Genomic DNA, 21,228 nt, shown 5'->3' with positions numbered 1-21,228 from the left:
AGGTCTGAATAACTATAAATCTGTCTACATTTTGAAAACAGTACAGAACCACCTTAACGCAAGAATTTACAGAGTAACTTCTACAGGAACAGAAACAGCTATTCATTTGTCGCATGACAATGTAAACAGCAAGCGGCACAGACAACGAGGCAAGCTCCTGAAAAAAAGAAAAAAGAACTAAGGTGGAAGCAGTCAAACCTTGCAGTGCTTCAAGGCAGCTTTGAATTCCTTCTGTTTGATTGCGCCCCTCGCATCTTTCAGCGCTTGCTTGAGTTCGCTGGAATCCATTGCTAAAGAGAATAAAATACAAGAAATAACGGTGTAAGCGACCGCTACTGTTATAGGAAACCTGCGAGGTATTTTGCACCGAACTACGGGTGCTTTTGCAAACGATACTTTCGCCTTGCGTAGCTAAAGGCGTGCAAACGATCAGGTTACAAGAGCACGTGTTTTGCTCTTGACAAATGTAGTCGTGGTTTCCCTCGTACTTTGACGACCGCGAGCACAGCATATATTGGTTTCGTGAAGGGAGAAACTGCAAACTTGAAAATACCACACGTCAGAAGCTGCGCTAATACACGCCGCATGTAGTACCTGTAGCAGACGTGCTCGTCCACTTTTTTAAGTGCTGCTGGCTCACTGGACGCAACAAGCGTCACTGCATGCTGTCACCCCGTAGCAACAAGCAACAGTAAGGAAGGTCTGCTATCCTCAGCCGCACGCCACGATTTCCCATCGGATTCGGCCCTGGCCGAACACATGCCGAAGACAAGATTCGGACGATTCAGGCGATTCAGGTTCCGACGATAGCGCCGCCAGCATTCGAAAAGAAGCTCTACGATGCGTTCGGTTTATTTTACTTAAGATGGAGAAGACAAGCGTGCATGTGTGACGTAATTTCTGTTGCATCACCTTTTCAGATGAAGAGCTTCGGTCTCTCAACGATTGCATTCAACTGAGCAAAGGAACGTATTAGCAATTGTGCTGCCACCTGGTCGTTTTTTTTTTATTCAGTTTTTGAGAGGCATAAGCGACGCAAGCGGAAGTTAAGGTGTGTTCTTCACTTGACAGGTGCTCACAAAAAGGCTAATTTTCCTACACATATCTGGGCAGAGTGCTGTTCGTGTTACCTCGGAGTCCGTGTCCCAGTCAGCGATGTCCACAGCAGAGGATCAGAATGTGGAATGCCCGCTCTGCATGGAACCGCTAGAAATGGACGACATCAACTTCTTCCCATGCACTTGTCTATACCAGATTTGTAGATTTTGTTGGCACCGAATCAGGACTGACGAAAACGGGCTCTGTCCCGCCTGCAGAAAACAGTACCCCGAAGACCCGGCCGACTTCAAACCGCTCTCAGTGGAAGAGCTGCACAGGATAAAGAACGAGAAACGCCAGAGGGACCTGCAGAGGAAACAGAAGCTCTCGGAAAATCGTAAACATTTGGCCAACGTTCGCGTTGTACAGAAGAACCTAGTGTTTGTAGTGGGCTTGCCACCGCGACTAGCGGACGCAGAGACGCTTAAGAAGCAGGACTGTTTTGGTAAATATGGCAAAACTCATAAAGTGGTCGTCAATCAGAGCACCTCGTACGCGGGTCTGCAAGGCCCTTCGGCGAGCGCCTACGTCACCTACTATAAGGCGGAGGATGCGCTGCGAGCTATCCAGGCTGTCAACAACGTGAAAGTGGACGGACGGACTTTAAAGGCTTCCCTGGGCACTACCAAGTACTGCAATTATTTTCTGCGGGGCCAGCAGTGTCCAAAGACGGACTGCATGTATCTACATGAATTGGGTGATCAGGCGGCCAGTTTCACCAAGGAGGAGATGCAGCACGGTAAACACCAGGAATATGAGCGTAAGCTACATGAACAGATGTTGGCAGCTAACAATAATGTGGCCGCGTGCGCCCCGCCGCCCGCAGTGGCTCCGGCGGCGGCGCCCGCGACGACTGCCCCCAAGAAGGCCAACAAGCCGCGTAAGCCAGGGCTGGCGCCACGGCACGCCAGGCAGAGCGAACAGAAGGCGGCCGCCGCGGCTGCTGCCGCTGCCGCGGCCGCAGCAGCCAACAACTCTACCAGCAGCAGCAGCGGCGGTACGCCGCCAGCGCCCAAGGAGAACAGAAGCACGCCGCCCGATGACCCGTCGCCGACGTTCACGGCGTCCCTGTCGCCCCCGTCCCCCGTGGCGACGAGGGCCGGCGGGGACGACGCGATTGCCCACGAAGACGACCTAGGCTTCGACCCGTGGGACGAGTGCTCCAAGGGCCTGGCTGACCTGCTCGAGAAGGAGGCAGTCTCTGCAACGACGTCAACGATGACGAGTAGCAATCCTCTCGGCGCTGCTCCGCCGGCCCTGACAACTCCGTTGTCGGCTCCACTGGCGGCGCCCTTGGCCGCAACCTTGTCAGCTCCACTACAGGCCCCAACACTGTTGTCCTTGCATCATCAGCGGACAGCCTTCCTACAGCCATCACGCCCAACACCACCTTTTGAACCACTGCTACGCAGGCCTCCACCACCACCACCGCCAGGTTTTAGTCCATTCCTAGTGGGACAACAAACACAGAAACTGGTGCCCCTGCCGCCACACCAGGGACCGGCCATGGCTGGTGCTGGAAACGGGCTGGCGGAACTGTGCGCGCTGCGTGAGTCTCAGGAAGCGCTGCGTTCGCTCTTGCCCACAGTGAACATAACCTTCGGGCCACCCCTTGGGGGCAGCCCACAAGGTGCCGGCCCACACCACGTGCCCCCGCACCTCAGGGGACCTCCCTCTTCACAATTCGGAAACAGCTGCCCCCCACCGTGGGGAAACAGCTCTGTCCCAGACATGCCCTGGATCGCTCAGGACCCTGCTATCCTGACCGGGGGAAGCCTAACAGACGCCGCTAACATGGCCGCACGCTTCTAGGCTTCTCTACTCCTTGCTCCCCCTTTGCATTTTTTTTTTTTTTTGTTAATATTATTTCTTTCAAAGTGTCGACCACTATGTGGATGACACAAATTCCACAGACCCAAAATTGACCCGGTTACTTCTTCCAGTGAAGAAGCTCCTTAATGCACTACTGTGGAATTATTTTCCTTCTCATTCAGTTCTTGCTTTCTAAATTTACGCAAAAAGAAGAAAAAAAAAGTCATCCCCGCAAAGCGACGGAATAAACAGTGAACAGCAAAGCACAACTTGTTTGTCGATGTTGCAAGTGCCATCCACATGGGTGACCACTTGTCACACGACCTGCTCATCAGCTGTCACTAAAATTGTTTGTAATGCTTGCAGATTATGCAAGATAAGTTTCTTGTAATGTAGCATTCGAAAATACCCGCATTAAAGTAATGTAAAGATGCTCAGCACTAGCAAGAGATACCCGGTGCATTCAAGTCATGTAAATTATGCTTATCACTGAGAGATCCTTTAATAACACAGTAAAGTGTGGACAGATAAATCTCTATTTGCCTCTTTCGAAAGCATGCAGAGAAACAGATGTTAGTTGCCATAAAAAGGGTGTGGTGAACTTTTAAGCCCGGTGTTGCATTGATTTGGGTTTCTATTTAGAGCATTACTTAGGGATTTTGTTGACAGAATTATGAATTGCAGCGGTGTGTTCAGACCATGGTAAATGAAACAGAGCGTTACCGTATCACTTAGCATTTTGCACATGAGAATACTTTCGATTACTTTTACGCTTTAACACACTAGCGTGCAGAGCCACAAATGCACCTTGTTGGTGCCCTCAAGCATGCACTCTTGATTGATTGTTTTCTCTTGCAGATTGTGATGGCCCAGAGCTTTTATAAGAGTATTGTACTTTTGTTACATCTTGGTTAAAATCTGTTATGGTGCAAATATTTTTTGATCAAAGCATTTCCTTTTTTTTTACTGCCCATGGCTGTGTTACTTTTTAAGCAAGATAGCAGTCACTGGCATTTTTGTTACTCAGCTTCGTGGAATGGATGTCTCAGTGCTGTGACAAAAGGTGTTTTATGCATAAAAAATTGTCATAACAAATCTCGAGCTTTTCTACTTGCAATTGCCCATTTTCACTGCTTCAGTTACAAAAGAAGAAAAATTCTTTGGACACCAGTCTCCTTCCCCCTCAGTAATTCCTATGGTAGGTTTTGATTTTTTTGTTTTTGATGGCACTTTTGATAGTATCTACAGTCCCAGCCATAATAGTGCAGAGCAGGCCTTAGCATTGAAAACTTTTGTCGTGCATAATGCAGCAAATATTAGGAAGTACCTTATGCATAATGTAGCTCAAGCCACTGGTGCATGAGAACCGAACTAACCATTATAGGTTCTTCACGGAAAATTTCAGACAGCAGAAGAATGTGTCGTAATATTTTGGTCGTTTATTTATACCCATTAATGATTGGCTTACTCTGGTTAGTGTGTCCGGTGTCCTGAAAGAGGAAAATGCAAGGCAGTCAAAATAAGCCCTTCACCTCTTGCATCATTGTATATAGTCAGCTTACATCGGCATATAGCTGTTCAGTATGCTTTCTTCACTGTGCCAGCACTGGATACTCAATGACATCCTTCCCCCTTTCTTTAACAAGTGGAGTGCAGTTGGAAAGCAGTCCATGTGTGTGCTTGTTGGGAAGAGAAAAAGAAAATAGATTGTGCATTTGTGGCCTATCTGCAGTGTGTTAAACATGAGATTAGCAGAGACTGAAGCCGTAGGAATCAATCGACTGTCTTTGCAAAGCTCTACAGGGCAACGGATAACATTTCAACACATTCCATGCAAGTGAAACAGCATTTGCGACTGCTGGAAGGATTGCATTTGCCTTAGAACAAATATGTCAGTGTATTATTACGACATGCAGCATTGTCAACAAGTCTTCCTAAATAACCTTATTCAATGATCTCGCAAACCTGAAGGGTGTCGACAAAACTACTTGCCAATTGTGCATATAAACTTGGGATTTTAAGCACTTTGCCTTGTCGTAGACAAGACTAGAACAGTCACAATATTGTTTTATGACGGACACAAGGATCCTCATTAACGAGAAGCTGGTAGCGAGTCATTTCTTAACCACATCAAAAAATTTTTTGCGTAATGGTCTGTGGAGTATTTACTGTGTGTTGGGGGGGGGGGCTGGCTGGAGGTTAAGGATGGTTTACAGAACGGTCAGGAATGCGCCCCAGCCCTTACCAGTGTGCTGTCCTCTTGATGTCGCTAACTGCATTTTGATTTACGCTTAGTTACTTCATCCCAGTAGACCATTTCCTTGTGATATCCTTTCTTTATTGCAGGCTGTCTAAATATTTCCTCTTGCTTTGACACGCTAAACCCCGCAGGTCAACCAACCTGAATAGTTCACGTCCAGTTGTGCAAATGCATGACTCCGTGTGTTATGTGCATATTATAAATGTATTATACTGTGTTATCAGCGTAAAAAGAGGAACAGTGAGAGGTAGCATACTCATCATACTTGATAACTTTTGTATATGGAATTTGAGAAAGCTTCATTGGATGGTAGAATAGTGGTAATTATTCTATCACTTCAAAGATTCTACAGCTGTTGGAAATGTAAATTTTGGTCATGCTTTTAATGCCATGAAATTTTCTGACATATTATGGCACGTTACAGCTGGTCCCGGCATTATTGTTAAAATGCTCCTTTTATTAGTCAGTCTGAACTTTTCATTAATTTCTATTCTTGGCAACCCCCCCCCTTTTTTTTTTTTTTTTTTCAATGTCAAAGTTGCGTAAATGTCTTCAAAAGTAGTTTGGCAACTTCAGACATCCATGTGCAAAATTTTACTCTTCACTCTTGCAATGCCTTTGACACCTTTGAGGGCAGCACCAGTACATTATAAATAACATTACAGTATGAAATTTTTCCACATCAGTGGGTAAATTTTATGACCTGCCGCACCATGACCATTTTTTTTTTCTTTTTATTTTGTAGCTGTTTATTAACAATTTCTTACTCCTTTTTTTTTTTTTTTTAGCCCTCTGATAACACAGTAGTGTGTATGGCTTGCACTGCCTGTATTCTGTACAATTTCAGTGCACGCATTACGTCCCTAGATGGTCCGAATTAATCTGGAGCTTTTCATTATGGCATCCCTTGTAGTCTGAGTCTCATCTGGACGTCGTACTCCACATTCCACATCAATGAGTTATTTTTAGTCAGGCAACTATTTTTTTGGCTGACTTATAAAGTAACCCTGCAAATTGATTCACTGCTCAAGTTTAACATCTGTTGTTTAAACCAGGGTGCATTGCATTAATGTGAAATAGTTCCGAACAAGCTGAAATGCAGTAATTCCTGTACTTGTGTTATTGCATGAAGTAATGTTAACGGTTTCTCTTACATTAAGACAAGGTAGCAACAAAAATACCAATACCTACAAGTTATAAAACTTAAATGACAAAGGACTGTCATTGCATATTACTGTGGTCTCAGGCGGAAACGTGCGAGTGTTTTGACAATTTTATACCGCTTGGTGATTTTGTGTGCACAACTGATATGGCAGACATTAGTAGCAAAAAGGAATACTGAGAAGCTAGCATGTGCATGTTTTTCATTTCTTCGAGCAACTAACATACCTGCTGGGGGAAAGGAGTTTTATTTGTTTTCATTCACTTTACTTGCTCATTTCAGAGGGGGCCAAATACAAGGAAAACAAAGAAAGGGGAGAAACTATTAGTTGTTCCATTGTCTACAGTGTTAGATGACGTTCTGGGCAAAGTGGGGGTTGTAGAAAATTATTACCCGATAGATTTTGTTTTACAATGCTAGACATTTTTTTTTTAATGACTGTGGACATGGGTACAATTACACCATAAAGTGTCATTTCGTTCTTTGGGTGTACAAGGCATTAATAATTGAACAAAAGCAAGCAGTTTACATAATGGGATACAAACGTTTGTGGTAGCAATTGAAGTAATGGAATGTGCAAGGTAGAATTTGAATGAACTCATCAGGCAGAATGCTAATAATATTTGTGCAATAATGTTAGCCCGTGGACCTCTAATCAAAGTGCCTATGATGGAAGACCTAAATAAGTTGTCACAGATGTTATATTGGTTATATGCTCCTCAAAGATATTCAAAATTTTCCTAAGTAACAAAAAGGCAGGAGAAAAAAAAACTGGCAGTGGGCCCTGTGCTGTGTTTCTGTTCTTTATGTTCTATGTTCAACAGGCCTGTTAAAAAGTTATTTCTACTTATAGATAATTGAATGAACAGAGTGAACAGCTCTGCAAGGTTTTTATTCCCAAAGTTTGCTTGGAGCCATGTGTGTGCATAATTAGTTACTAGGCACAGCACTCAAGGAACCCTAGCATCTGCAGCATGATGTGCTGTCCCGTCTCTGTCGGCAACAGAAATGTAGACAAGCACATAAATGTCAGACACAGCCTCGTAACGAGCTCCACATCTAAGATGCTCCACAGGTAAAAATAATAATGGGCCTGACAAAGCATTCATTGTTATACAGCACTCTAAATGTTAAAGTTCACAACCGTAGCATTCATGCAGCACTCAGATGTTCTGGTTACTGCCACTTGTTGGCACTGATGCGTTGCTCTTCGTTTGAGCAGTTTTTTTTTCTGCCACCGGAGAAGAGTATCTTATTTTATTTAGTAATACTGTATAGTCATTCGACTCCAAGCTAGGATGAGCAAAGTTGCAAGTCAAAGAAGCTAACAATGTACAGAATGCAGCAAATTGCTGCTGTTCTGGCAAATTGCATGGTTTTACAACTTGTGCAACATCATTAAGCACATTCATGTAACATATAAATCTTACCAATATTTAGGAATAGTTTCAGCTATAATTCAGTCTTCTTTTTTATGGTTGGTGTAATTCAAGATGCATGATATCTCGTTACTACTTAACGAATACATTTGCTTTCATGCATTCAGTTTTTCATGTGAAGAATAGCTGAATGTCAATTTTGCATGCTTAAATAAGTTCTATTCTTATATATGTTCACAAACATTTCAAAATACATTATATTTCTGCATTGAATTAAGCCAAAAATTAAAAAAAAAATGTTTAACTTGTCACAGAAATTATAAGCAGCATTTTCTGAGTAAATACTTCACTGAACTTGATTAAAAAAGCTAGGCGATGATGTATCTTGTAAGACTGTCAATAGTGTCTTTAAAGCACTCAAGCCACAAAAAGGCTTGGTTTCATTGCAACCTAAATGCAGCCAAAAATCGAATATTATTGACAGTGCTTCCAAGCAACTGGGCTTCCATTCAACAGCCAGCTAACTGAAAAGATATCTCAGTGGTGTAAATTGCATACATGATTTTTTTGTCCCAATACAGTCTCATATGAGACCACTTTATTTCCTGCAAAGTTTGAGCTTCGTGCATTCCAGTATTCCACCACTGATGTTGCCGTGCTTTGGTTTTAGTAACTGCTCTATGATGCCACACGTTTACCTGAGAACAAGCATAGGGCACATTTCTAGGTCTACAGGAAAGTATGGTGCATAGATAATCCACCACTAATTGGAAATTTTGTGTATGCCTTACACACTTATTACGATGAATTTTACGGTAAAGCGCCCGTGTGCTGTGCGATGTCGGTGCACGTTAAAGAACCCCAGGTGGTCGAAATTTCTTGAGTCCTCCACTACGGCGTCTCTCATAGCCTGAGTCGCTTTGGGACGTTAAACCCTACAAACCAAAACAAACCAAACCGATTTTACGCCTTAATGCAATGCAAAAAAAGGCTATTAGATTTAGTAAAACCTTATGGTTCAGCGAAAAAATTGTTTCCTTGAGAAGCATTTTGTCAGTTTGTGATCATGTTACGGTGAGTTGTCAATATCTCAAATGCCTATTCTATAACATGCACTACTTGATACAAAAGCTTTTTATTACTATGTATGGATGTGAGTGCAGAATTTTATTTATAGTGACTATTTTTGGAAAGTTTGTTTAGGTTTATGGGCAGAAACACTATGTTAAATTCAGGTGAAATGAAGCAAGTGCTTATTACCTTCTGCTGTATATTATCCACATATGTGTCATACTGAACATCATACCGCATTCTGGTCTGCTGGGGAATGGGCTCGGAATGTAGTTGCATATGCATTGTGTGCCGTTTATCCGTGTGGCCTAAATGCAGCAATTTGAAGCAACATCTTGATATACCTTTGCATCTGTAAGACAGCTGCATGAATAATGTAAATGAATCCTGCTGGAACCGGCTGCATGGAATCAAAGGCAACGTCCCTATACTGCTCGAATGAAAGGTAAGCATGTCAAGTTGGACTGCTTTGTTGAGCTGTATTCCAGGCAGAAATCATTTACCTATAGAAAAGCACCCCGATTGCCTTTCTGCTGACTGCACCAAAGCTGCAACTGAAAGGATTTTTCTAAAATTGGGCAATTCGGTCATTACAGTGAATGTTTCACTGCTCGAGAAGAAAACCATGTGGCATCAGCTATAAATACTGTGCAAGCAAAAAGCAATGCACTGCGTAAGGCAGTAACTATTTGACAACACTGCCATATGAGCAGTTAACAGTGAAGTGTTGTCACTAAGTTTTTTGCAATGATTGACTTTCGCAGCCACTGCTCCTGGGTATTGGTGTTGTAGGCATTGCACTGTAGAGATAATAAACCAAAAGGGGAGGCGGTGGGAGCTAAATATAAACTTTTGCTCAACTTTGGAGCCGACCTTGCAAAGGTTCTTAATACGGTAGTGTGTGTGTGTGTGTCCAGTGAAAAAACAATGGGTCCAGTTGCAAATTTTTCATCTGAAACGAATTGGTCAGAAACGAATTGGTCAAAAATAACAGTGGTGTTCTTGCTACCCATTGGGCTCGACAATTTGATATGAAGTGGTGCTTCCAATTGGAAATAATTGGTCATCCAATCCATCAAGATCAAATGGTTCAACAATTGAACTCAAATGGCATGCCTATTGAGCCTGAATGGTTTGAACTCACATAGGTGAAAAAGAAAATTCAATTTCAATCTTTTTGAGGGTGCCAACATTTATACAATTTGGATTGAAATTACAAGAATTACAAACTTTTGCAGAAATCGAGATAGACAGGCATGCATCACACACCCAGAACTAACAGATTGAATGTATACCCACAGAATACTGCAGACTTGTAACTCCATTCATGGGGCACTCTTGCTGGCTCCAATGACGCTTCTCCATTATTCGGAGTTATTTGATTATGCGCACAATGATGGTGGACACAATGAAATCGGGAAGGTTAAACGGCAGTTAACTTTTTATGAGAACTTATTTTTTCACAGTTGTCTTTTTTAGACGGGTGTATATATATGCACATCTCAAGGATATCACTGCACTTGCGCAATTATACAATTGGTTGATTTTCCAAATTGGGATTGTTCCCTTTGGGTTGGAACCAATGGGCATTACTAACTGGAAAACAATGGCCATTTCCAACTGGAAGCAGCACTCATTTGAATTGTTAACCAAGCTATTTGGGGGTGATGAAACTATTTGGAATATCAGAGGCCTGCTGTTTATTCCCATTGGAATGCCTGACTGCATAGAACCAAAAATATGGACTACCCAAATGAATTGATGAGCCCATCAATTGGAATCAACCTGTTCCCACTGGATCAAGATGCAATGCTAATTGGACACATTTGTTTTTCTTTACTGGGTTTGGTTTCGATTCACCCCCCAAATTGGAGAAGCTCGTGGGTTTCTTCTAATGGGCTTACCAATTGTGAATTCCAGTTGGAAGCCCAATTGGTTTTGTGACTCCCAAATATGTGAATAAACCGAATTTGGGTGTGAAGAAACTAGTTATATTGGCTGATATCCATTGGACAAACCATTTGTGATCGGAAGAACCAATTCGATCTGGCTGATGGTCCCAATGAAACCCGCTGAATTTTTTTTTAATATAGTGTGCGTGTGTCGCTTTATCGAATGTGCCTGAAATTCAACCTTTACGCGTTTTAGAGAAATTCGTGATGACCCTATGTATAATATCTGTAGCTGCATAGCAATCTGCAGAGAGAGTACTCATATTATACCACTCGCAGCCATAAATTATACAGCTACGAACCGATGGAAAGACTTTGACGGCTTAAGACTGTTTCCAACTGAATTGAATTCCAGTTGGAACCAGCTGGAACTCAATGAGAATCACGGTGATGGGAATCAACATGGGAATTGTTCCATAAACCCAATTTTCACCGACGTTGCGGTACGTGGTTCGAGCGACGCAGTTTCAACAAGTTGGAAATTTTTCACTTTGTTAGCCACTTTAACTCTGTCGCTGCTTGTCTTTTGCTCTTCATTGCGCGCACGGAAAGTCACTAGACAATAGAGCAATGGTGACACGACTTATTTTAAGTGTGTTTACCTAGTTTGGGAAACTTTATCATGATCTTTTTTTTTGTACCGAAGCACTGAAAAAGTGATGCAAATGACAAGGAACCAATGATACAAGCGTATTTCTAATAAGCTCCAAAAACGTACGCAGTCGCAAACGCGTAGGCGTCTGCTCTTTCCGCTGCATACACCTTTCTGGCCATATGGCCATATGCTTTCGCAACGTATCTTTTACATTGACAAGTTTATTATCTGCTTAAATGTTAAACATATTTAATAAATAAAATAAAAAATAAATTACATCTTTAGATATCATTTGGCACTTTCATAAAAAAAAAATAAAAAATACGGGACTCAAGGCAGTACTAGCAGTACAGAGCGTTCTGAAAATGGCGGCAATCATGTATGCTGTGACGGTCACAGTACCTGGCTAGCCTGGCTGTAAGCGTTGGTGGATGTGACCGTACCAATATATTTTAGTGCAGGTCCTGCAACGTGATGCAACAAAATGCTTCATGAACTGCTTTTTGCGTTGAACGGATACCCAGGAGCTATTTTTGTTGAGAAAGAAGGCACTTTTTCGGTAGGTACTTTCACTGGCTGCTTTTCATGAAAACTGTCTCTGTGGTGCATTTAATTTATTTAATTTAACCTGTTCAGATCTTTTACTGCATAACTCAGCGCATTTGATACTACGTCGACTGGTAAAGGGTTTTAGTGGAATCATTTCGCACATTAAACGAACTGTCAAAGTTGACGCTTGACTGCTTCCGAGTACGGCTTTCGTTTGTGCATATGGTTTCAACGACTCTGTCAGATGAACGAAGGTAGCTACCCAAAATGTCAATTCTGAATTGCAAGTTACTAACCTGTCTTTCGCATGGTCCTCATTACTATGATTTAATGAGTACGTCATGAATCTGGATTGCATAAATAAATAAATAAATAAATAAAAGATTCTCCTGAAGCGTTTATAGATTGCAGTCAAGCTTTCATCCATGGTTATTTTCAGGTTGTCAAAGGACTGCCTTTTTTGCATCCATCTGAAACCGCGATCCTGGACAAGCTTTGTGCTTTGGGTTACCATGTCAAGTACTTACGGAGCTTCGTTTCCAGCTACCAGAGCTTCACCACAGGAGGTTGTAATGCCTGTGTTTACTACTTTTACTGCTTTATGCTAGTGACCTTTAGTGTATTTTGAGCAATGTGTGGTAGTTGACAAGTTGTGCTGCTGCTGCCGAGCATGTCGTGGTAGTGTGCCTCGATGCGTATGCCTTGTTAAATAGAGTTTTGATAATAGTTTCGCACAACCATATTTTCTGCTAAGCTGGGTCCCCCATAATGCTTCTCAAAATAATAACAGAGAGCAAGATCATGTGCATTGCTCACTGTGCATAAATTGGTTTACTGCCAAATGAACAGTTTGTGTAAGTACCAGTGGCATCAACTCGATAATTCTCTGCTGCTGCCTTCTTGTTAACCAATGAAACTACCAGTGCCTGGATGATATTCCTTGCAATGTTTAATCAAAGTGTTCTTTTGTGTCCCTTTAATTTGAAAACATAAGGGGGTGTACTACAATGGCAGAAAATGCAAGCTGTCACTCTGCTGTCACTAAAACACTCTGTCTCATGCCGTGTAGTTTCCACAATATGTTAGAATGCCGAGGCACTAGCAGCTAAGTCAACTGGTCACCATTTCTTTCCTTATAGAACCAATAATGATAATTGCCACCGGCACTTGCTGTACTATTCACTTGTATATGGAACAAAAACCACCGATGGTAGGCGACGGTGTAGCTTGTCTTATGTGTCTGTTTTTGTGAATTTCAGGCTTACAAGAAGGCGACGGGACACTTAAAGTTGGATTCTACCTGCGTGCTTTGTGTATGGGACTGAATAGGGTCTTACATCAATACGCAGAGGAATTGCTTGTCCTTGAAAAAGAAGTCCTTGAGGGAAATCGGGTCTCCTTGATGCGCTTTCAGGAGGTCCTTGATAAGGTAAATTTTTTCCTTTAGTCTAATTGGAGTATTTCATATGATTGGTGCTAGATCTTTACTTTTTATTTGTCATTGTGCACTGGGTTAGTCAGCACCTGCTGCTTTCTTATCTTTTACTAGTGAAGTACAGACTACTTTTCTTTTGGTATAAAGAGCATAGTGCAGTAGGTCTGGATGTGACAGAAAGTTGTGAAGTAAAGAAATTTGTGATGTTTCACAAATTTTTGTCCCATTGAAGGTACAGGAATAGCTGTTTATGATGACCAGAATTTTCTGTGAAAATGTACTAAGTGCATTGCTTTGTGCAAAATGTTTGATGCATTCAAGCACCCTATTTCTAAATGAAGGATGCTAACTTTACCAGACACTAATTTGGTGCTAGATAAAAGAAAGCTGAAAAAGCTGCAAGTTTGCTGCTTACGTAGTTGTGTACAAGGTATTTTGAGGAGAAAGAAGACAGTGTTTGGGTGTTTTGGAATGAGCTCAGTCAGTGCAGTGCTGCTTCTTTGTTTCACCTGCCCAGTACCACCTGCTGTTTTTGAAACTGCGTGACCTGGTCACCGAGATTGAATCTAATCGAGTGCATGGATGCAGCATCCTCGAGTATGTTTACAAGAGCTCTATCACGGCCCTCCCTATCGCCAAGAAAAGCATGTCTCTGTGAGTCTAACTCCTTGCTGCATCTGAACATGAACGTGGATGGCCTTTGAAAGTGGTTATCACCTGTCAGCCGTCTCATATCTCTAGTCTCCATAGGGATGTTAGAGTTGCTGCTAACACAATACATACCAGGATTTGTGGTACTGTGTTTTTCTAGCTAGCACCTGTGTTTTTGAGGACACCATGTTATATGTGTGCTAAAATACAATATTACCAAACTTTTTGGTGTTCCTTGCTTTACCTTTGCAATTTTTATGCCTTCTCTTGTTTTGTTAATGTGCTCAAGTTGTGCTGCTGTGTTCTGCTGATGTAAAGCTCATCACAGTTGTTACAGAGCCTCGTCAATTTTTGAAATTGTGGAAAACCTGATCGCTGTATCACAAGAAAATGTAGATCACCTAAGCAGCTTAAAGTTGCATCAAGTAATATCACATGAAGCAAACAGAAATAGTTTTTTTTTTTTAAGCAAGACTATGTCATTTTCTTCGTTGTCCTTTTCAGTTTTACCGTATACCGTGATATCCACTAACAAGCTTATCGTACCATGCAGCTAAAAACTGTTATATACTGCTAAAGATATATAAACCACTGCTGAGAGCCTTCCTTCTTATTGTATGTTGTGAATGGTTAAGTTCAATTTGCCGGTTGTCCTCGCAGGCTCTTGAAGACAGGCTACGGGGTGCTGTGCCAGCAGATCTCTTCTTGGGTGCTGCATGGCCGTCTTTGCGACCCACACGAGGAGTTCTTTGTGAAGAAATTGAACCCAAGCCCATCTCAGACACCGCACAGCACCAGCAGCAGTACTTCAGAAGTTCGTTTTCACTGCACTCTTTCATACAGACATTTACCTAGCGCAGCGGGGAGACATTGAAGGGATGGAGCCATAAAAATTTGGTTGATTTATTCCTTTCAATCGTGCATGCCCAACTATGGCTGTCACAGCTCATAATTCATCACTCAGCGAGAATAGCTTGAAACTGTGATTAAATTTGCAGGGGTCAAGTGGATGCAGCTCACACAGGACCGGGTTATTTGGAGGAATATGGGAGAGGCCTTTGCCCTGCAGTGGGTATAGTCAGGCTGATGATGATAATGATGAACAAAGTGCACGCACGCAAACAGGGATCCGCATTCGGAGCTGCAGAAGGGAACCAGTAACACTTTCGCATCATATCCTTAAAAGCAGAGTTTAAGTGTCTCCGATGATTTTTATTATTCGTGCTTATGATGCCTGTTGCTACAATAGTCCCACTGTCACTGCTGACTGTGACTGCAGTTGCCGCAAGTTCAGAGCCTTCGGCTCGGTGGCTGTCATTGTCGACATTGACATGGTGCAGGTTTCACTGCAACAAAAAAAAAAAAAAAAACTGAAAAGCCGAGTGAAACTGAGGCAACATTATCATTTTTTGCGATTGCATTTTTTGTTCTCTTAGGCTACTGAACTGTGGTAAGGCCAGGGGGACAAGTAAGGTTTAGGAAACCTGCTTCCTAGTCTGTTTTGCTACAGTTCTTACAAAAAAGCTAAGTTTGTAATTCTGCTAGTGTGCTAGTTTTGTAATAAATCGCTTGGTGGCTTAAGTATTGTCTCTGTGTCTCTGCAGACTTCTCTAGAGTCAATGGAAGATTTTGTCTTGGATCCACACCTGCTGCCTGAGCACCTTTCTGCTTCTTTTGCCAAAAAAGTGCTTTTTGCTGGCTCCGCTGTGCGAGTCTTTGGGCAATCTATGGGTGAGCTATACTTGGCCACTATCTGTTGTTATTACCCGGGCTTATGTTGGGGGGGCAGTTGTCCATGTGATTCCTTAGTAGCGATAGTTGTGTGAGGGACATTTTTCTTGTTATGCAAGCACCATTGGTGTTGTTTTATGTCGTAACTCAAGACTCCGATGTTCACCTGAATGCTCTCTAAGTGGGCTTGGGTTCTCTCATGTGAGGTGCAGGTGATCTCAAGAAAGCACCATCTGTGATCATGCTTAATTTTGTTCTTCAGTTTGTTGGAGAGATTAGGTCCGTTCGATTCAGCTGCACTCTCTGCACCAGTTCCGTAAAGTTCTGCTGCGGTGCCGCAAGCGTGCGGCGCCAGTTCCAGCAGTGCAGGAGCAAGATCGGCATCGGCGCTTCCTAAATAAATGGTAGAGTGCAGGCCAGGCCATCTGTTAGCCTTGGCATTGCCAAAAAGCAGCGGTCGGCTGTGTGCAACTCTCATCAACCGACGCCAACGTCCCGTTCAGCTTGATCATTTTTAAATAGCACATGGCAATGAAGTTTTGCCATTAACCTGCCGCAATGCTTTTGGCTTGTGCGTTGTAATAAACGGCAAAAAGACCACATTAATTGTTCCACTTAACCGTCAATGTACGTTACGTTCGAGTTCGCAAAGAAAATGGCTACGCGTACTTCACATCTTGGAAGTAAACACACGCATGTGGTGTGCGCATGCTCTTCCACTGCCGCACTGCTTATATATGCATTTGCACAATGCACATACTTACCGCAATGTGTTATTTAAAAATATTGATGATTAGCGCCGTTGATCTGAACAGCCGATAGGATTTATTCTTTCATGAATGCGATACACAAGTAATTATAAAAGCCGACCGTCTTCACGTGGTTGGCTAGCTGTGAATAATTGTCACATTTCAACCGGTGCCAATTTATGCCGAATAAAATGACGAACTTTCAAAGAGCACATCGCAATGAAGCGTTGACATGAACCAGCCTCGATGCATGCGCACCATATGTGGCAGCTGGCTCGAAGCGCACATAACATTTACTGGTCACGATTGAAGTCAGTATGCATAATGCATGCACGCGCTTACTTTTTATGCATGGATTGAAGTATGCATCATTGTTTCTTTGGTGAACACGGGCATCGTTCTCATTGACGATTGGAATAACTAGGGTCGCTTCACTGTTTATCACAACACGTAAGCCATCGTTGCGCAAGCTATCGTCTGCTTTCATGCGGCGGCTGCAGCTGCACCATTTCGGCACTGACCGCTGAGGTGGTGCACGTTTTGCTGAACTTTTCGTGAACTCGGCCTGCACGACGTGTGCACGTTTTGAAACGAACGACGTCGTGCAGAAGGCGCCATGTTGCATCACTGGATCGAATGGCAAAGAGCAGCACCACATGAACCAGTTCACGTAGTGCAGGTGAATCGAACGGACCTATTGCTTGACATTGGAGCTGACATTTTCATCCTCATGTGCAGTGCAGACTTGCATGTGCAACAGCGTTGAAGTGCTTGGAACTGCATCGCAGCAAATGTGACGCAAACACACACGGTGACTAAATATGTTTGATTGAGCTCATCTCATGTCTGCAGTAGTCTTGTAGACCTTTGTTGCCAGCTGCTTTCTCTAGTCTCTGAGCTAACTGCACAGGGTGTTACTGGAAGCCATTTAGTGCTTATAGTCATAGTGGACTTACAGCGTGTTGTATTTGGCTGAAACAGGTCGACCAGTATACAAGCCAGAGCAAGAAACAGAGTTTCTGGATCGCTTGCAGACAATCAAAGAATCCTCTGAGCTCGACTTGCTCCATCTAGAGGCATTTGTGGAGGACGTTCGCTCAGCTGCAGCTGCGGTATGTTATCAGTTTGTTTGTTTGGTAATGTTCAGCATTTGAGGCATACTCAAATCGCGGAGGAAATCCTAAATGGATAGAGAACGGAATCTTTTGGGCTCAAAACGTTTTCGCTGCAACGGAAAGCTTAGTGACTGAGGTGTGTCATCCTGCAATGGTTGCTGCTAAATTTTTCTAAGAAGCTGGTGCAATCGCTCTTATGTATCCCAGTGCTGGAGACCATTGATTAGTGAGTGCAGCAATGGCTGCATGCCTGAAAAAGTGAAAATCCAAACAGTTCATATGGTAGCAGCCACCATGCAGAAATCGAACTCTTTTAGTGTAGTGTTTCATTTGCTTGTGACATTAAGATGTTTTATCCGCATGTGTCATTACTGCATAGTGACACGCGGCTTATCAGCAGCAGTTTTGCTGGGCTGTGGCTCCCTCTTTAGACGAGTAGTGCAGTGCAGAACTATGTGGCACCATCTAGTAACAGCTCACAGCAGTTTATAAGCGATGCAAAGGAATTGTCACTTTTCAAAGACGGATTGAAGATAGTGTAAACCTATTAAAATATTGTAACATAACGTTACACAGAAGGCGCTCTGGCACTCTGGCACCGAAGAACACCAACAGTCAGACAGGGCAGCACAAAATCAGAGCACCGTTTCGCTTCGTCGTCTTCTCCGAATCGCCCGTTCAAATCTTCGTCGTCTATGAATGGCATGTGTCAATATGACACATTTTTGAAAGAAAGAATGATGCATTTTTGATATTAAGGTCATACTTAACTAAGATCGTCTTGGCAAGTCTGTCCAAATAACTGCTTTGCCTAGCTTTCATGGCTGCACAAAACCGGTTTCGACAATGGTGCCTGCTTGCTAAAAAAAAAAGAAAGAAACAAGCTTTCAGCCAAAAGAATAATCTTTACAGTATTGTCAGCACCAAATTTGGTCCAAAAATTTGAACTTTTGGACACCACAGAGTTCGAAATATGAGTCATGAAACTGTGTTTGTTCCTATGGGGCGTGTGACGGTTCCTACATGAAGTGTGAACTATTGAAGTCTGAAAAATCAAATACTGTATGCCATTCTTCAGTGTTCAAATAAAATAAATTGGTTCTTCACCCTTACTATGTCTCTATTTTTGCCTATGCTGAAGATCCTTTACTTCATATGTTGGCTGGTAAATCTGTTGGATGGTGTTTTAAATTTTGACTTTAATTGAGACGTGTACTGTAGAACCTGTGTTGGTCATTGTACTTTATTCTCAGCATTCTTCGCATTTAGAAGGTTTTTACATGCTCTGTGTCATCACAGCAGTATTTAGGTTGCAGCTATTCTATGATGCCAGTGTACATTAGTGCAATTTTGTTTTCGCCACAAAGTAAAGGAGATTAAAATGAAGAGCAAGAATTGAATTCAAGAAGTCCATAGACTGTATTTGAAAACACCACCAGTCAAGGACAAAAAAAAAGGGGCTTTTTACGCTTGTGTGATTGAAGTGATCACTTTGTTTTATGCTTTATGATTAACAATACCGTGTTCCAATGGCTCTTCATTTCAAGAATGCTTATGTGCAGCCATATTTGGCTGCAGGAACTGCATGGCTCATGGAGTCGTAGGTAGCGTGCTGTAACCGAGAGCACCATTGAAGTACGCTCTGAAGTATGTTCTGGGCACAGTGGGCTGGCCAGCATGTCATATAATATGATGTAGCTAAAGCTGTCAATTATCTGGGCTTGAATAAACTCCCAGAATACCTACCCACATTACACTAACCTCAATTAGAGTGAAGCATTGCACCTACGCAGATAATCAGTGTTCATTGATGTTCTGGTTAGGTGTAATGCTTCACTCTAATTGAGGGTGAGATGCTGAAGGCATTCAAGAGTGTTGCCTTCCTGATAACCAGAAATGGTATTAAAGTGCTTAAGCATTAAAATTCATAAAGAGCATTTGCCCTGTTTGCATGGGAGGCTTTGCATGAGGTTGAATTAGGAGAAGCGTAGAACATGCAGAGTACTTTGCACTTACGTGAACTCCGTAATTTTGAAGGCTCTAAGCATGTTTCAATCAGCTGTTTGGAGAATTAGGAATCAGGGCATCATTTTGTTACTCAATATTTGAGCCATTTCATTACACACATATGTCATACGGACTCAGTATCCAATATTGATCGAATATTGATAAAAAATTCAATTTTCTTTGTAGCCGTATGGCTGCATTTAGGTGGATAACGAGTAATTACTCCCTTTTTACGGTATCTAATATCCATGGCACTGGTATGAGGCTGCCATAAAGGAGTATACTCAGACATAATTGTTTTTCTGACCTTAGACCAGGAATGCCATTTTTGTTGAGCTTTTGGCCAAATTAAGGAGCGTTGTTTCACATTCTTTCCAACAGCACCTTTGGCAGCTCTTTGTGGAGGAAGGCTGCCTGCTGTCCCAATTGCGTCTTCTCAGGGATGCGTACCTGCTGGGGCGAGGAGAACTCTTTCTGCACTTCTCCCAGAAGGCCGAACACCTCTTATGTCATCCACGTGCTGCTACAACTGAGAACGGTAACCATTACTGCTCTGTTCTGCTTTCTGGAACATTAATTGAAAAGTCCAGTTGCGTATGCTCATGACGGGGAGCATTCATATGAAACATGCCTTCTCACCTTGTGACTCAGACGTGAGTTTCTTAGTAAATTTTTTGGAGCAGAAAGGAAAATATTAATCAGCATGAGTGCAAACAGATCATCAGATGAAATTTATGGGGGTTCATTCTCGCAAGAATGCGCCACGGGGGGCTAGACGCTACGGTCACCTTCTAGCCCCCACGTGCCAGCCCTAGCAGACAGAGCTGTGACCCCCAACCCGCGGTGCGAGAAATCGCCACTGCGGCGGGTTCGGGCCAGAGGGGACAAACACGAATTGCGTACTCGGACAAACTTTAATTTGCCCGAGCAGTTATGCACGGCAAGTCGACAGCACACAAATACAACCGCCGTGTAGCGAGCGAACGCCGCGTACGTGGGTGAACTAAAAACCACCTAATGGGGAAGCGCGCCAAGGAGGTGAGAGGAAGAGTCTTCTCACCTGACACGGTTTCTTGCTCACATCCCGTTGCGGTAAGTGCCTACGGTCAATGGGCGATTCTCGGTGACGGCGGTTGTCTCCTCGGCGGAAATCGTGAACCGCGCGCGTGCGCGCCCAACCGCCGAAGAACCCAGTGGAGTTGCGACAAACGCGCTCGTCCCTGAGAAAGGGAGAGGAGGTCTCCCGGTTACGCCGGCAGGAAAGAGGGAAACCCGCGGCAACGTCGCCGCAGGCCCGGTAGGTGGCGGGGGGTGGCCAGCATGCCCTCTCCTCCGCCAACCTCTCTGCCAGCACGTGTAATCACGCGTGTTAATTACGCGCGGGCGTTATAATGAAGGAAGGGGATTGTGAATCCTCACATCCCCCCTCCTTAAAACCGCCGTACAGCTAAAAGCAGTCACGTTCACTGAGGGATATACCGAGGGGGCCGACTAAACGCCGTTTAACTTTAAACCCAGAGAAAACCGCTTAAACCCAAAGAAAAGTGCCAATATATAAAAAGTTGCAGACAGCTCACAGCCACGGGTGTCGGAGGGGAGGCAAGGCCCACGACCACAGGAGACGACCTTGGAGCTGGGGGCACACGTGCGGCGGCCGCAGGT

General features: G+C 43.3%; 3 protein-coding genes across 4 annotated transcripts in view; 2 read left to right on the top strand and 1 right to left on the bottom strand.

Annotated features, from left to right (window-relative positions):
* LOC146198930 (tetratricopeptide repeat protein 37) overlaps nucleotides 1-802 on the bottom strand; it is a 65,609-nt gene extending 64,807 nt beyond the window's left edge. Inside the window, exons 1-2 of the mRNA XM_084594414.1 lie at nucleotides 595-802; nucleotides 199-290 (exon numbers count right to left, since the gene is read on the bottom strand). Of these exons, the coding sequence (XP_084450540.1) occupies nucleotides 199-288 (90 nt within the window). The 5' untranslated portion in view covers nucleotides 289-290; nucleotides 595-802. The remainder of the gene's footprint in view (nucleotides 1-198; nucleotides 291-594) is intronic.
* Nucleotides 803-1,017: 215 nt separating this feature from the next.
* On the top strand, nucleotides 1,018-5,078 carry Cnot4 (CCR4-NOT transcription complex subunit 4). Its single transcript, XM_084594413.1, has one exon. It carries the CDS (start codon nucleotides 1,156-1,158, stop codon nucleotides 2,908-2,910), a length of 1,755 nt encoding a protein of 584 aa, XP_084450539.1. The 5' UTR covers nucleotides 1,018-1,155; the 3' UTR covers nucleotides 2,911-5,078.
* A 6,589-nt stretch (nucleotides 5,079-11,667) lies between these two features.
* LOC146198928 (gamma-tubulin complex component 4-like) overlaps nucleotides 11,668-21,228 on the top strand; it is a 28,906-nt gene continuing 19,345 nt past the window's right edge. The window contains exons 1-8 of one of the 2 annotated variants that reach the window (XR_014705023.1): nucleotides 11,668-11,888; nucleotides 12,318-12,444; nucleotides 13,138-13,307; nucleotides 13,831-13,967; nucleotides 14,625-14,778; nucleotides 15,569-15,695; nucleotides 17,426-17,556; nucleotides 19,948-20,104. Coding sequence is in view for 1 of the 2 variants with exons in the window: in XM_084594406.1 (XP_084450532.1) it covers nucleotides 11,814-11,888; nucleotides 12,318-12,444; nucleotides 13,138-13,307; nucleotides 13,831-13,967; nucleotides 14,625-14,778; nucleotides 15,569-15,695; nucleotides 17,426-17,556; nucleotides 19,948-20,104 (1,078 nt within the window). In the remaining variant the exon portion in view is untranslated. The remainder of the gene's footprint in view (nucleotides 11,889-12,317; nucleotides 12,445-13,137; nucleotides 13,308-13,830; nucleotides 13,968-14,624; nucleotides 14,779-15,568; nucleotides 15,696-17,425; nucleotides 17,557-19,947; nucleotides 20,105-21,228) is intronic. The other variant, XM_084594406.1, reaches the window with a different exon arrangement.

The sequence above is a fragment of the Amblyomma maculatum genome, chromosome 2 (genome assembly GCF_055883805.1).
Source record: "Amblyomma maculatum isolate TAMU_Amacu chromosome 2, ASM5588380v1, whole genome shotgun sequence".
In the NCBI taxonomy this organism is placed as follows: domain Eukaryota; kingdom Metazoa; phylum Arthropoda; class Arachnida; order Ixodida; family Ixodidae; genus Amblyomma; species Amblyomma maculatum.
The sequence above is the reverse complement of the archived record's forward strand: the minus strand, read 5'-3'. Positions and strand labels throughout refer to the sequence as shown.

Coding starts and splice junctions, on each gene's coding strand:
- Cnot4 (XM_084594413.1), top strand. CDS start 1,156: ATGTCCACAGCAGAGGATCAGAATGTGGAATGCCCGCTCTGCATGGAA.